Source organism: Saccopteryx bilineata, chromosome 2 (genome assembly GCF_036850765.1).
Source record: "Saccopteryx bilineata isolate mSacBil1 chromosome 2, mSacBil1_pri_phased_curated, whole genome shotgun sequence".
Lineage (NCBI taxonomy): Eukaryota > Metazoa > Chordata > Mammalia > Chiroptera > Emballonuridae > Saccopteryx > Saccopteryx bilineata.
Window position 1 is genome coordinate 34,066,855 of NC_089491.1, and position 14,377 is coordinate 34,081,231.

Consider the following 14,377-nt stretch of genomic DNA (forward strand, 5'->3'; position numbering starts at 1 on the left):
CAAACCTGGGATGTCCGCATGCCGGCCAATGATCTATCCAACTGGCCAGGGCTGAAATTTTTTAATAAACAAATGTTCTAAAGCAAGGTGGGAGGCCCAACAGTTACCTATCCCTCCCAAGGGCCTTCACTGACATGTTAGCCAGATGCAATGAGGCGTGCTCAGAGAAGCTGACTACCTGACCTGATGACATCGATGGGGGACCGCATCCGCATCCTCTCCCTCTCGGGAACCGTGTGCCACGTGAACACCAGCCTCCAGTCGAATCCCCCGATCTGGGGTTCCCCGGAGTTCCCCAGGTACTCAAAGGTGTTCCAGTCGATCACATCAATCACGGGGCACACCACTGCCGACTCCTCTTCGTGGATCCTGCGGACACCCAAGACAGCCCGACTCCATGTGGATGGGTGCAGGAAGACCATTACAAAATTTGGGAATGAACTCTCCCCACCATTCACTAGCAAGGAGGAACAGCTGTGTGGGAAAGACCCGCTTCGCTTTTACCAGCTGTCCTCGGCCATGTCAGGCAGGTGGCCATCTTAGGGGACTCTTGAGGGAAAGCAAGGACTCTGACCTTCCTATGAAAAGTCCCACGCTTTAATATTCTGATTCTATAAGACATGTTAAAAATCAAAGGTAACTTTTAAAACAGAAGCAGATTTTTAGTATCTCAAGACTGCAAAAGCTTCCTTCATTCAATCACAATGAAGAAATAAAATAATTTTGAAAGTGAAAAAATGAAGTCAAGAAATATATACTTATCTCCTTGTGCAGAGATACCCCCAGACCAAAGGGTCAGCTTTGGAGTCAGACTATAAATCAGGCATCCCCAAACTACAGTCCGCAGGCCGCATGAGGCCTCCTGAGGCCATTTATCAGGCTCCCTGCCGCACTTCCGGAAGGGGCACCTCTTTCATTGGTGATCAGTGAGAGGAGCACTGTATGTGGTGGCCCTCCAACGGTCTGAGGGACAGTGAACTGGCCCTCTGTGTAAAAAGTTTGGGGACCCCTGCATAAATTCTAATCACGCCCCTTATTCCCTGTGTGACATTAGCTGAGTCACTGAGCCTCTCAGGGCCTATTGCAGGGGTCTCAAACTCGCGGCCGTGCGGCCCGCCCACCAATTTTGTGCGGCCCGAAGACTAATCAAACTTCGTGGATTAATCTGCAGGCCAGTCTGCGGGCCACACAAAATTGGTGGGCGGGCCGTGAGTTTGAGACCCCTGTTCCTGGGTAACATTGGAACAGGGTGGGGCAAAAGTAAGTTTACAGTTGTTCATATAACAAATAATACAGTAATTAATTAATAATACAAGAATAAACTGTTCCATGTGCCCACATCTGTAAGCCTCCCTCTGCCCCGCCCTGTATATACTCACAGGGTTAACATGAGGGCTTCCTGGGAACGTCTGCAAAATGACTGGCTGGCAGAGAAGCTGGAACTGTCGCTGTTTTTTTCCTTTAGTTTTAATTATTGTGAAATACTACACCTCGTGGGAAACACTGTGACTTTCTGCTGCAGGCCTCAGCCTGTGTGTATGCTTTATAGCTAGCCTGTCCACAATCTGTATTACCAGCCCGCCCGCCTTCGGCAGGCTTCCAGGCTGGGGTTTTTTTTTTGTTTTGTTTTTGCACTTGACAGCACACCAGGGAAGATGAACTGAGACTGGACTACGTGTGAACACTAGATTTCTCTGGGTTACATTTTGGGGCTTTTATCTGGAAGTTGGCACCTAAAACTCCTAAGACTCACGCAAAACGATGGTGTAAGGAAACAGAGATCAGCCAAACTTGAGCCCTAAGCGTGTTCAGAGTAACACCAGGAAGTTAGAGGAGGCATTCTGAATCTGACACTGAGGAAAGAATTATAATTTTAGGGGGAACTGCACTGTTCAGTGTAGATTCTGTGAGATAGAGAATCACACCTGCGAGTTCACTGAATTCAGGAAGTTGCAGAGGGAGTTTCAGCCAGTGCCCAATTCTTTAAATAAACTGAAGGTGTTATTAGGAGAGGGGAAAACGACAGACCTGCTGGGGTTCAAAGACGCTGCATGGCCCCTAGCAAAGACCCCAAGAATTGTGACTTGCAACCAAGCTGCTGAGAACCAGGGACAGCCTCATTTTATGGGAAAGGGGAAGCTGGGGAGCCGGTACTGGAGGACAGGACTTTGAGTCATGGTTACGGTTACAGAAGGCGCAGGCTGAGTGCAGCGCGCCCCCTGGAGGTGCAACTGCCATCGGGGGCAGACCCATTCTCTGCTGTATAGGATGCGGACTGCAGGGTGTTTGGCATCCCTTGTCCCTGGCTCACAAAATGCCAGAAGCACTGCCCGGCTGACATGATGATCAAGAGCATGTATTTCCAAAAGGCCCTGGAAGGAAGGGGTCACTGTTCCTGGTTGGGACCACCTGAGCAACGGAGTCCAGAGTGTCTGAACTCTGGCACGGACCTGAATCCATGGGGAGCTTTTGAAACATCTAGAAGCCTGGGCACCACAACCAGAGATTCATGTCCCAATGGTCTGCCATGGGCCCAGGGGTTGGTATGTTCAAAAAGTTCCCCACAGGGGGGCAAGGGAGATGATGAGGGGAATACAGGGGAGGGGGGATGCATTTGGGGCAACACTAGGATCTATGTAAACACATTAAATTAAAATCAATAAAAAGAGAGAAGTAAAAAAAGAAAAAGTTCCCCACATATTTTTAATGGGCAACCAGGGTAGGGAATCCTTTCATCTACAGGTATGAAGCAGAGACTTATTTATGGGGAAGGTTGCCTCGCTCTCTCCAAAGGGTGGGCTGGAGTGAAATTTTAGGTGTCATTAGCACATCAGCTGACTTCAGACAGGCCTAGAGGTGGCCACCTGAATGCTCAGTGTGGGGGAGGGGGGGAGGGTGAACCTACTGGCCCAGATGCCAGAGGGACACTCAGCTGTCAAAATAACCTCAGCCTCCATCACGGCCTAAGCCACCCCAGGTCCCTGCTGCTGGTGAGCTCATCAGAGCTGAGGAAAAGGAGGCAGCCATGGCACCCACAGGGGACAAGAACCCAGGACATCAGAAAATAGCAGAGCAGGGGACAGCTTGGTCTTACCCAGGAAGGGAAACAAGTGAGCCGCAGCTTTTCCAAACAGACCCTGGCAACCAAAGTGCTGGAGGCGCGGGAAAGCACTTTGACAACTGCAGGGAACTTGGTCCTCCAGCCTGTGACTGCTCCACACAGGGGACCAAACAGAGAACACCCCCAAACCTGGATTTGCCAGCCCAGCTCCTGACTGCTATGATGCAGAATCAGGAGATTGGGGAGAGAGGGAAGAGAACCAGAGTCAGGGCCCAGTAACGGTGGTTCTGGGGAAGGGGCAGGTTGAGAGGATTAGCATAAGAGTTGCTTCAAGATAGCAGGAAAACTGGCCTTGGAGACAGTTTTTGTAACTTTGTATGACTCGATTAAAAAATAAATATGCTAAAAACTATAAATTACAACTATATTGGTATAAAGACAAACAAAATCTAGACTAGATTCATTGTCCTACAGTCATTATTATGATATTCATTTTTTCCTTCTGATTTTAAAAAGGAATTAACATAAAAATATGTTTGCAGGTCTGTTAAAGTTTCATGGGCTCCAGGCATTGCAGGCACTGGGTGTTAATAGATAAGTCAGCCCTGCTTGAAGGAAATACACCAAAATGTATATTCTCTAGAAATGTCGTTTTATATTCTTAAGCTTCTTACAAAAAAACGTGCATAATAAGTAGTAATAAAAGCACACACTGACATCGGGCCTCCAACATGCTGGCATGTTTTAAGAATTGTCCATGTATTAACACAATTAACGGTCTCCAAAGCCGGACGAGGTAGAGACTGTAAACACGCCCAGTGACAAAGGACCTGCCCAAGGAGCATCTGAACCCAGGCGCCCCATGGCCTCTCACAGGGCGATGATCAGGCTGTTTTTGCTTCTAAGTTGTTTCGGGACCCTCCCCAGGTGGACGGCGCACGCACCTGTGCAGCAGTGGCTCCAGCCACCCCTCATGGCACTCACAGTGGCAGTCCAGGAAGGTCAGCACTTGGCCCTTCGCCGCGGAAGCGCCCAGCAACCGGGCTCGCACCAGGCCCTCCCTCTTGTTGGCGCGGATCAGGCGCACCTTGGGCAGCCCCGCCAGCTCGGTGGCCAGGCGGTCCTTCAGGTGCTCTGGGGAGGCAAGCCGGACAGCGAGGGTCACCACCGCATACCCTAAGCCAGGTCCTTCCAGGGCCTCCCTGGCCCAGAAAGAAGACTAGACAGACACGAGCCTCCTTTGCTTGGCCGCCTGGGACGTGCTCCCCTCACCCAGAACCGCGGTCGGAAGCACTCCGAAGGCCTGGGCGGCTGGGGTGAGGAGTTCCAGAAGCAGCAAGTGCCGGAAATGGGTGATACGGGACGTGAACCGGAAATGGGTGATACGGCACGTGAACCGGAAATGGGTGATACGGCACGTGAACATATCTCAATACAGCTGTTACACCCCCAAATACATTATGGCTCCACTTGTAAACATTTAAAAATTTTTTTAAAAAGTGTAAGAAGCACCCAACCTCAATTTTTTTCTGAAAAATTGTTAATAAAAATTTGTTAATTTGTGTTAATTATGCAATATGCTAAAATTTTAATTTATATGGAATTATGTTAACATGAATTGTATGTTATAGCTATATTATTATAGTTATTTTAATGTACACTTTATTATATTATGTCATTATAGTTATGTGAATGCCAATTTCCTCGGCAGCACATTTCAGCTGACACAGGGAGAGTAGTACTTAGTAACGGCAGCCACCTGAGAGGGCTTACCCTGCTCGTTGCAATCTAAGTGGTTTATATGTAATTCATGTGATTCTTGCAACAATCCGACAAGGTACTACCTTATTCTACAGATGAAAATACTAAGGCCAGGGAGGCTAACTTGTCAAGGTCAAGGTCATAGAGCAAGTGAGCTGACAACCCCTGTTTTAAATCCAGGGCCTCTGCCTCCTTGAGTTCACAGGCTTAATACTGCCTCCCAGAGCTTTCTCCTGCCCCTTCTCATCCTTGTTAAACAAATCCAAAACTTGCCAGGAGAACATCCTATTTGGCAGAAGAGGAAATGAGTCCTTAGAGGTTGAAAGGACAGCCCACAGCCAGGGCTGGCCCCAAGACTGCTGACTCCACCCAGCTCCAGGGCTGGAGGCCCCATTCACACACCTCCCTGGGTCAGGTGGAGGCTGGAGGGCACCCCTTAGGAAAAATAAACAGGAGAGGGTCTCCCCGTATCAACTGGGCTTTGCCTCAAAGTCTTCAGCAATCAGGAGAAGGGCAGCCTGACCGGGGTGGCGCAGTGGATAGAGCCCTGGACTGGGATGCGGAGCAGGAGAAGGGGAAATTTTATAAAATGCTCCAGGTTGTTTCTTAGTTTGTAAAAATGCTTCCTTAAATATTCTTGGCACTCAAAAAAAAAAAAAAAAGAAAACATTCATCAGTTGGCTTTTTTCAACCATAAATATAACTAACTGCAAATATGCTGGTGGCAGGAGTGAGAATGATGACTTCCCACGCAAAGGTCACTTGCTGCGGTGCCCGGTGAACACCCACAGAAGAGCACTGAGGCTTCCCTGCACTCCATGAAGTTGGTCAGCACTGATCTTCCATCTGCCTGCACTGTCTTCCCACGCCCTCCAGGGGCTCACACCTCTACTGGGCGCTCAGACTGAGAGCAGATGGGAGGGAGGAGGCAGGCAGCCCGCTCACCTCCGTCACAGGCTGAGGGGGCAGCTCACCTGCTGTACAGGTTACCACGACAGGGAGGGGAAGCCGCAGCCTCACAGCAGGTCTGCCAGGGACCTGAGCTGTGCTGGAAGGGGCTCATACCATGTTCCTGGCAGTCACAGAATCCCATAAATCCTACTTAGTGCCCTAAATCTGATACTTGCTTTTGAAGAAGTCATTTCTGAAATATCTTCAGCACTTTATAGTTTAATATTTCATAAAAACAGAAGTTACCATTTCACAACTGCTAACAAGACACCAGGCACTGACCTTGCTTTATCTCATTTAGTCCTCACAATGACCTTACAGGGTCTGAACTGTTGTTATTTCATTTTATTTATGTTAATTAATTGTATTACAGTAAGAGGTTATAAAAGGGCCTGAAGCTGAGGTTGAAACTGGTTCAGCTCCTTGCTCAAGGCTGGACAACGGTGAAGTCTTGGAGCTGGATCAAGTCCATGTGCTCTGACCCAGAACCAATGTCCACAAAGACAGACGGAAAACAAACCCTGGGAGGAACGGATAGAAGGAAATGGGTGAGTGCCTACCAGGCACTGCGGCTACCTGAGGTTCTGTCCTATGCGTGTATATGTACACATGATCGCATTTATCTTTCACCACAACTCTGAGACAGGTGTGAACAAACCCATTCACAAGTGAGAAACAGGCTGAGAAAACAGTGAGCAGGGACTGTCTTGCTCTCATGGAATCCCTAGTGCCTATGCCCACCACACAAAGTAACTCCAGAATGGTTCACTGAGCAATAGAGGGCCAGCCCTGGACTGCATGTGAACTGCTGGATCCTAGGTCACTGGTCAGGGCTGCAGAGATGCTGACCTCCCTCTCAGGGGAACACCTCTCCCTGGCTTCAGTTCTTTTGTCTGAACTGGCCCCTTTGATCTCATCTCATACTCAACACATCCAAAACCAAACAGCCCTTTGCCCTCCCAGAACTGTTCCTCCTGTCCTGGGTGGCTTGTTCAGCTCTGAGCTGGCACTGCCATTCACCTGGGGGCCCATGCCAGAAGCCCACAGGTCCTCCTTGCATCAGCCAGTCTCCAGCCCTGTGGGTGCCACTTCTCAAATACCCTTTGTCCCACCCACCCCCTTTCCTCCGTTACCACCCGACTCCAAGCCTCTGCCTCTCACCTGGGCCACCCTACATTCCCTGGCCTTCCCACCAAGCCCCTCTGTACAGCATTCTCCACACTCCATCCCAGAGGGATCCACCCAATCAGCTGTCCTGACTAAAACCCTGCCTTGACTCCCCCTGCCCTTAAAACAAGGTCCCAGCTCCTTGGTCTCATGTCTAACGCCTGCACCCTTCTTCACCTCTCCTACCTGTCCTCTCCCTGCATCCCCTAAGCAGCTGGCCCGCCATCCTTCCTAAACTACTGGCAGATCCCTGCAGTGCTGCACCTCCAAGCCTTTGCACACCTGCGCCTTCCACTTAAAACGCCCTCCCTCCTCCTTTGCTGCCCACAAACTATTCAACCTTCAGGACTAAGGTCAACCACCCCGAACACCCAGGAAGAGCGAGTCCCTCTCCTCTGTTTCCCGTAGCACCATGTGGTACAGCCCTCTGCCACTACATCTGCGTTCCTCCGCCTGGCTCTGAGCTCCCTGAGGGCAGAAGCCAGACATAGGAGGAAGCAGGAGGCCTGTCCTTACCAAGCTTATCCCACACGTCCCATATCACACTCACCTCCCGGGCCCTGCCACGGAGAGCCAGGCCACCCCAGAGCTCACAGGGGCTTACCTCTGTCACTGTAGTCATCTACAAGGATAACTTCTTCTAGCAGGATGTCTGGGGACGTCTCGAGGACGCTGTAAACTGTCCGAAGGAGAGTTGACCAGGCTTCATTATAAAATGCTATGACAACAGATGTCGTGGGCAAATGATCATAATCATATCTCTCTTCTTTGCACCTGCAAACACAACACAACTTCAGGAATCGAGAACCTACTGTTAACTGTGCCTGCACCTGGCCCAGGCTGGTGCTAGGGATGGGCAATGAAGGGGACATAGGTCACAATCCCAAGGCCTCCCCGTGGGGAATGGGAAATAACCTTCTGGGGTCTTCCAGAGCTCCCATGTTCCACTAGGAGCCCCAGCACAGTCTACGAAAGGTTCTAAAATGACACCCAACAAGGCTGAACTGTAGGATACCGGTTTTAAGCCTTAAAGCAATTTTCAGATTTGAGCAACATACAAACTAAGCAGAATTATGAGGGAGACCGTCACTTCTTGCCTAACAGCTCTCCCATCTGTCCACCCCTTTCCAAGCCCACTGCCAGGCTTCGCTCAGACTCTGCCCTCTGCCTGGAATGCCCTTCCCTCACTTTTCTATTTGGCAAACTCTGTCCTCTTGCAAGAACAACTGAACCCTATTGGTTCTGAGGTCAGACCTGGGCAGTGGCCCCCTCCCACACTCCCCTCCAGTACTCCGCCCACACCTGCATCTCCGTTTCAGCATGTCACTCACAGCGCGCTGGTGACTCAAGCCCCACTTGAGCCTCTCTCTTTCTCCCGGCATCTTCCCTACACTTCACCCCAGAGGTGGCGCGCTGAACGTGTAAGCTAGAACCAGGGCTAGGGTATGAATGCTCCAGGAAGGGCTCAGTGGAGGACAGTGACTACCCCTCAGTACACACACCAGTCCTGCTCCATTTTATGGCAGCCTCATGGTGGTGGTGGGGCTGAGCCCACTCCCTCTGGGGGTGGGCCTTGACTGGCAGTAATAGGAACCAATGAACTCCCTCTTTGTTTAGTAGGATTTGCCCTTATTTTACAGGGATGGTCCTGGTTGACACAAAATTCTCACAGTGATCAATGACAAACTCCCAGTGTCATCACAGGGACAGGGCAGTGCCTGAAAATCATCAGAGGGCATGGCTGACAGCAAGCTAGGGGAAGGACAGAAATGCAAGAGGGACACCAGGAAGATTAAGGTCTGAATGTTGGACTAGCTACTGGGCTGGAAATTCTATAAGGGGATAAATGCTGAAGACCAGCCAGGCCTCAGGCAGAAAGGGAAAACCTTAACAAACAAGCTGAGCGCAAAGCAAAGAGACAGAATCAAGCAGGACGAGCAGAGAAACCAACATCTGCTGACCATCTGCCCCACGCTAGGCACTGTATCCATGGCCCTTTATCAGTCAGTCATCAAATATTTCCTGATGGCCTACTATGTGCCAGATAGGCAAAACCCCTCATTCCACAAAGCTTACACTCAGGTGGACAATAATCAAGTAAGCAAACTCATCAATAATTTCAGAAAGCGATCATACTAAGAACAAAAGAAGGGGGGTAAACAGCAACTACAGAGGGGAGTAGGGAGGGAGGAGAGGAGCAACCACAGAACAGGAAATCAAGGAGGGCCTCTAAGAGGAAGAGACTTAGGATGAGGCCTGAATAATGAATAAAAACTCGAGGAAGAACCCTCTGTGGACGCAACTTATTTCTTTGTGTCTTCTTTTCTTTTAACTTATTAAAAAAATTTTCAAACATACAAAAGTAGAGAGAATACTGTGAGAAACTCCTGTGTACCTTTCACCTGACCTGGTCAGTCCTGATCCATCTATGCCTTCACCCACTGTTCCCAGATTATTTTAAAACAATATTCAGCATATCACAATGTCCATAAATACTGCAATATATATTTCTAAGAGATAAGGATTCTTTTTTAAATAATAAGTACAGTATCATTGTAACACCTTAAAAATTAGTAACTCCTTAGTGCTATCATATCTCTGGTCTACAATTGTTCATCAAAGTTAAGACACCAATGATTAGAAGACATACTACTTACTATTTAATGAACCACTGAGACAGACAAATCACTGTAGGTTACAATGATTTTAATACACATCCTAATATCAGAAATGTCTAAATTAAAAAAAAGAAGTGCTTTGCTTTGGAATCAATGAAATGTAGTACTTTACTTACTCTCACAACCATTTCCTATGCTGGTCTCTATTGTCCCCATTTTAAAGACAAGGCTGAGAGAGGTGGAGGATGGAGGCCCCATGTGACATTTTGACTGGAATGTCCTTCAAGCCTGAACCACCAGCTAAGCCATACCAGAATTCCCGATCCACAGAAATGATGGGAAATAAAAATACTTATTCTTGCTTTGTCATTAAGTTTTGTGGTAATACACATGCTGAAATGAAACACAAGGAAACTCAGACCAGCCTACCCTGAGAGATGTTTTGTAAAGCAACAAGCCTGCACTCTTAAAAAATGTCAATGTCCCAAGAGACAATGAAAGGCCAACAAACCGTTTCAGACTAAAAAGACACAAGTAAATGTTACACTTGATTCTCATACCAGATCAGGAAGAAAAAAGTTGGGACAGTTGGGAAAATTCAATATTCTATGTATTTCCTGAATTTGATACCTACACATTATGGTATCAGGAGAAAGTGTCCTTGTTCTTAGAAAATACACCCTGAAGTAACAACAAAAGATTATTATCTCTGTAACTTATTCTCAAAAGCGTATCATATTATAATATACACACAGAAAGAGAAAAATTAAGTAAATGGGGCAAAGTATGTATTGAGTGAATCTAGGTGAAGGATATATATGAGTTTGTTGTGCTTTCTTGCAAATTCTTTAACTTTCAATTTTTCAAAATTAAAAGTTTAATTCAAAAAGAAAAAGATGTGTAATGCTGCAAAGCGTACGTACATCAAGCCGATCCCGACCTAGGAAACTGTGCCTCAATCTTAGTGGGTGTGACTGAGGCCCTCTCCTATCTCACTCTCCTCAACCTCCACCAAACAGCTGTCCTCCTCCAAATGCATTTTATAGCAAATGGGAAATACATAAAAATAAGTAGATCTAGATTTAATAAACCCATAAGTCCTAAAGAGGGTGCAGAGAAAAGCTATTGCAGCCCCACTAGAAGGCATCATAAAGAATTGCTTATGCTACATGGAAAAAGTGCCTTTTTGTGAAACCTAAAAATCAAGTTTTCTTATCTTTAAAAGGAAAAAGGTAAACATCCAAACAGAGATAAGTGGAAATAAGAATGATGAAGTGAGGTTTTAAAAAGTAAAGTTTATTCAATTTATTAAGGAACTGTCCTCTAGTGTGAAATCACATCCCTCCTGTTTTGGGTTAAAATTTACTTCTCATGATAATAAGTAAGAGGGCAGGAACAGCTCTGCTTGACCATATCTTCCTCAGTGTTTTTGTTTGTGTTTCTACTGGTCTGTGGCATCCCAGAGCTCAAGGCCAACACCACTTTCCTCAAATGTCTAGGTCGGTTCTCTATTAGTGTCCCCTTAAAATCACAAGAAGATTGGGTACCAGTTTGGCAACACATAAAACGTTCCTCTTCTCTTTGATCTCATATTAATATATATATAAGAATTTCTCACATAGGCAATAATCAGAGATACCCTGAAGGAGGAGTATGGTATATTATTTTCTTTGGGACGTTATTTCAATGTCCAACAAAAAATACTTAAATAAAGTACAGCATGTCTGCATGAAGAAATGCTCCACGGCCATCCCAAACCACATTTTTAGGAAAGTATTTAACAATAGAAGACAATGACCACATTATAACGTTAAATCAAAAAAGCAGGGTACAAATTTATACAGCATAATGCCAGTTCTCTGCACAACAATGTATGTGTGCACACACTCACAAATAAACAATAAACAATAGAAAGAAACATGCCAAAATGTTAACAGTGGAGTATTGCTGGTTCTTATTTAATTCTTTGTATTTTTCTGCATTCTAAAATTGTTCTACAAAAAAATAAATAAAATAATGCTACAATGAATATGCATAATTTTTATAATCACAAAGAAATATTATTTTTTAAAAGCTAGATCATATTTCTTTAGCTCCCCACAGCAAATGCCTTCATTGAACAATAATTTAATATTCTAGCCTGACCAGGTGGTGGCTCAATGGATAGAGCGTTGGCCCGGGATGCTGAGGACCCAGGTTTGAAACCCCAAGGTCACCGGCTTGCGTGTGAGCTCATCAGCTTGAGCACAGACTCACTAGCTTGAGCTCAGGGTCGCTGGCTTGAGCAGGGGATCATAGACATGATCCCATGGTCACTGGCTTGAGCCCAAAGGTCACTGGCTTGAGTCCAAGGTCACTGGCTTGAGTCCAAGGTCCCTGGCTTGACTGTAGCCCTCCGGTCAAGGCACATATTAGAAAGCAATCAATGACAACTAAAGTGCCACAACAAAGAATTGATCTTTCTGTTCTCATCTCTCTCCCTTCTAGCCTGTTCCTGTCTGCCCTTCTCTCTATTTCTCTCTTTAAAAAATAGTGTTCTGGCCTCTCCTTTTTTTTTCTTGGTCTGGTAGCTTCTCCTTCTTTCTTTCAAACATCCCTTACAGGCTTCCTTCTTCATGACTGTTCAATGTACTCTTCTGGAATGTTTTCATGAAAAATACTGTCCCCTTCTCCCAACTGATAAAAAGCTGTGTATCCTTCTATTAGATGAGGACAGCTGTGTATCAGTCAGGGTTCCACTTCTGCCTTGGGGACAAAAGGAAGCTCAGAGCCAAAGTCACTGCTAAATCATAGTAAGTCATGCTTTCCTTAATTCTCTGGTGTACTGTAATCCATGTGCTTTGTGAGGTTAGGGACTGAATTGTGTTTTTCTCTGAATAGTCAGCATGCCTTGTACTGGTATTTGGTAATAATAGTAATATTTACTGGGTGCTTACTATATGATAGGCAGTGAGCTAAGCATGTTACATGCATTATTCCATTTAATCTTCATAATACCCTATTGGGTAAAGACTAATCTCCACCAGCACAGTATATGTCTATGTAGTGCATGGATATGAATGAAATGGGTGCAGTAAATGCCTCCTGATCTTTTTTCTTTGTATTCAGGCCAGGGAGGTCATAATACCCAATGATGAGCTTTATCTGCCCAGATTCCCTTCTCTTGTCTTCCCCTTACTGCTCTGCGATTTCTCTTTCAGAAACCATGCCTCCTGGACTCTCAGACTATGTGGTCTATACACACAAACATTCATACCCGTAAAAATACACACACATGTGTATGCACATACTCACGTATATTTAAACACAGCCTTCTGGGAAGGTCAAATGCCCATGGCTTGACCAGTCAACATTTTCCTGATGCTAACAGTTAAATCCCTGAATCCAGGGCCCTAACTAAGTTCTCATCCCAGGCTTTTCTGTACTAGAAGTCAATATATTTTCTTTTATATGGAAGTCAGTTTCCACTGGGTTTTCAGTCACTTTCAACCAAAAGAATTCTGACTACCAGAGAAAAGGCATAACACAGAGAAAGCATAAAATGAGATGTCATAACTAAACCATAAAAGTATCAGTAAGCAGCCCTGGCTGGTTGGCTCGTGGTAGAGCATCAGCCCAGCTTGTGGAAGTTCCAGATTCAATTCCCAGTCAGGGGACACAGGAGAAGCGCCCGTTAGCTTCTCCACCAATCCTCCTCTCGCTTCTTTTTCTCTCTCTCTCTTCCCCTCCTGCAGCCATGGCTCAGTTGGAGTGAATTGGCCCTGGGCACTGAGGATGGCTCCATGGCCTGCACCTCAGGAGCTAAAAAGAGTTTGGTTGCTGACCAATGGAGCAATGCTCCAAATGGGCAGAGCATCGCCCCTAGTGAGCTTGCCAGGTGGATCTGGGTGGGAGTGCATGTGGGAATTTGTCCTCTGCCTTCTTTCCTCTTACTGAATTAAAAAAAAAGGTATCAATAAGCAAAATAAATAAAAATGACCATAACTATCTAAAGTCAAAGACTGTCCATCTGGATTTTTAAAAAGTAACACAAACTCCAACAACATGACGCACCTAAACCATGAGAGAGAAAAGGTAACATGAAAAGACTAACACAATTAACCATGTTCTAAACCAGGGGTTGGGAACCTATGGCTTGCGAGCCAGATGTGGCTCTTTTGATGGCTGCATCTGGCTCGCAGACAAATCTTTAATAAAAAAAATAGCCTGACCTGTGGTGGCGCAGTGGATAAAGCGTCGACCTGGAAATGCTGAGGTCGCCAGTTTGAAACCCTGGGCTTGCCTGGTCAAGGCACATATGGGAGTGGATGCTTCCTGCTCCTCCCCCTTCTCTCTCTCTCTGTCTCTCTCTCTCTCTCTCTCTCCTCTCTAAAAATGAATAAATAAAATAATTTAAAATAAAAAAAATAATAATAACGTTAAAAATATAAAACATTCTCATGTATTACAATCCATTCATTTCCTACCACTCATGTTCATGGTTGCAGGTGGCTAGAGCCAATCACAGCTGTCCTCCGGAACAAAACCAAATTTTTATTGGATAATACATAATGTACACGGGTCGTTGTATGGCTCTCACGGAATTACATTTTAAAATACGTGGCGTTCATGGCTCTCTCAGCCAAAAAGTTTCCCGACCCCTGTTCTAAACTTACAGAACTGTTTCAAAGAAAGGGTGCCTCTCTGAGGGCCAGGAGATGAGTCTAATAAGAATTTAAAATATCTTACACCTTATAGTGTTGTTGCAGAAGCAAAAGAAACATTAATCTCCACACCATTTGTGATGTTTTTCCAAGGATAATGTTGCTATTAGAACAGA

General features: G+C 46.0%; 1 protein-coding gene across 1 annotated transcript in view; it reads right to left on the reverse strand.

Annotated features, from left to right (window-relative positions):
• The window catches only part of GALNT12 (polypeptide N-acetylgalactosaminyltransferase 12), a 33,022-nt gene that overhangs the window by 12,212 nt on the left and 6,433 nt on the right, over nt 1–14,377 (reverse strand). The window contains exons 2-4 of the mRNA XM_066256661.1: nt 7,545–7,714; nt 4,006–4,195; nt 184–369 (exon numbers count right to left, since the gene is read on the reverse strand). Coding sequence (XP_066112758.1) covers nt 184–369; nt 4,006–4,195; nt 7,545–7,714 — 546 coding nt within the window. The remainder of the gene's footprint in view (nt 1–183; nt 370–4,005; nt 4,196–7,544; nt 7,715–14,377) is intronic.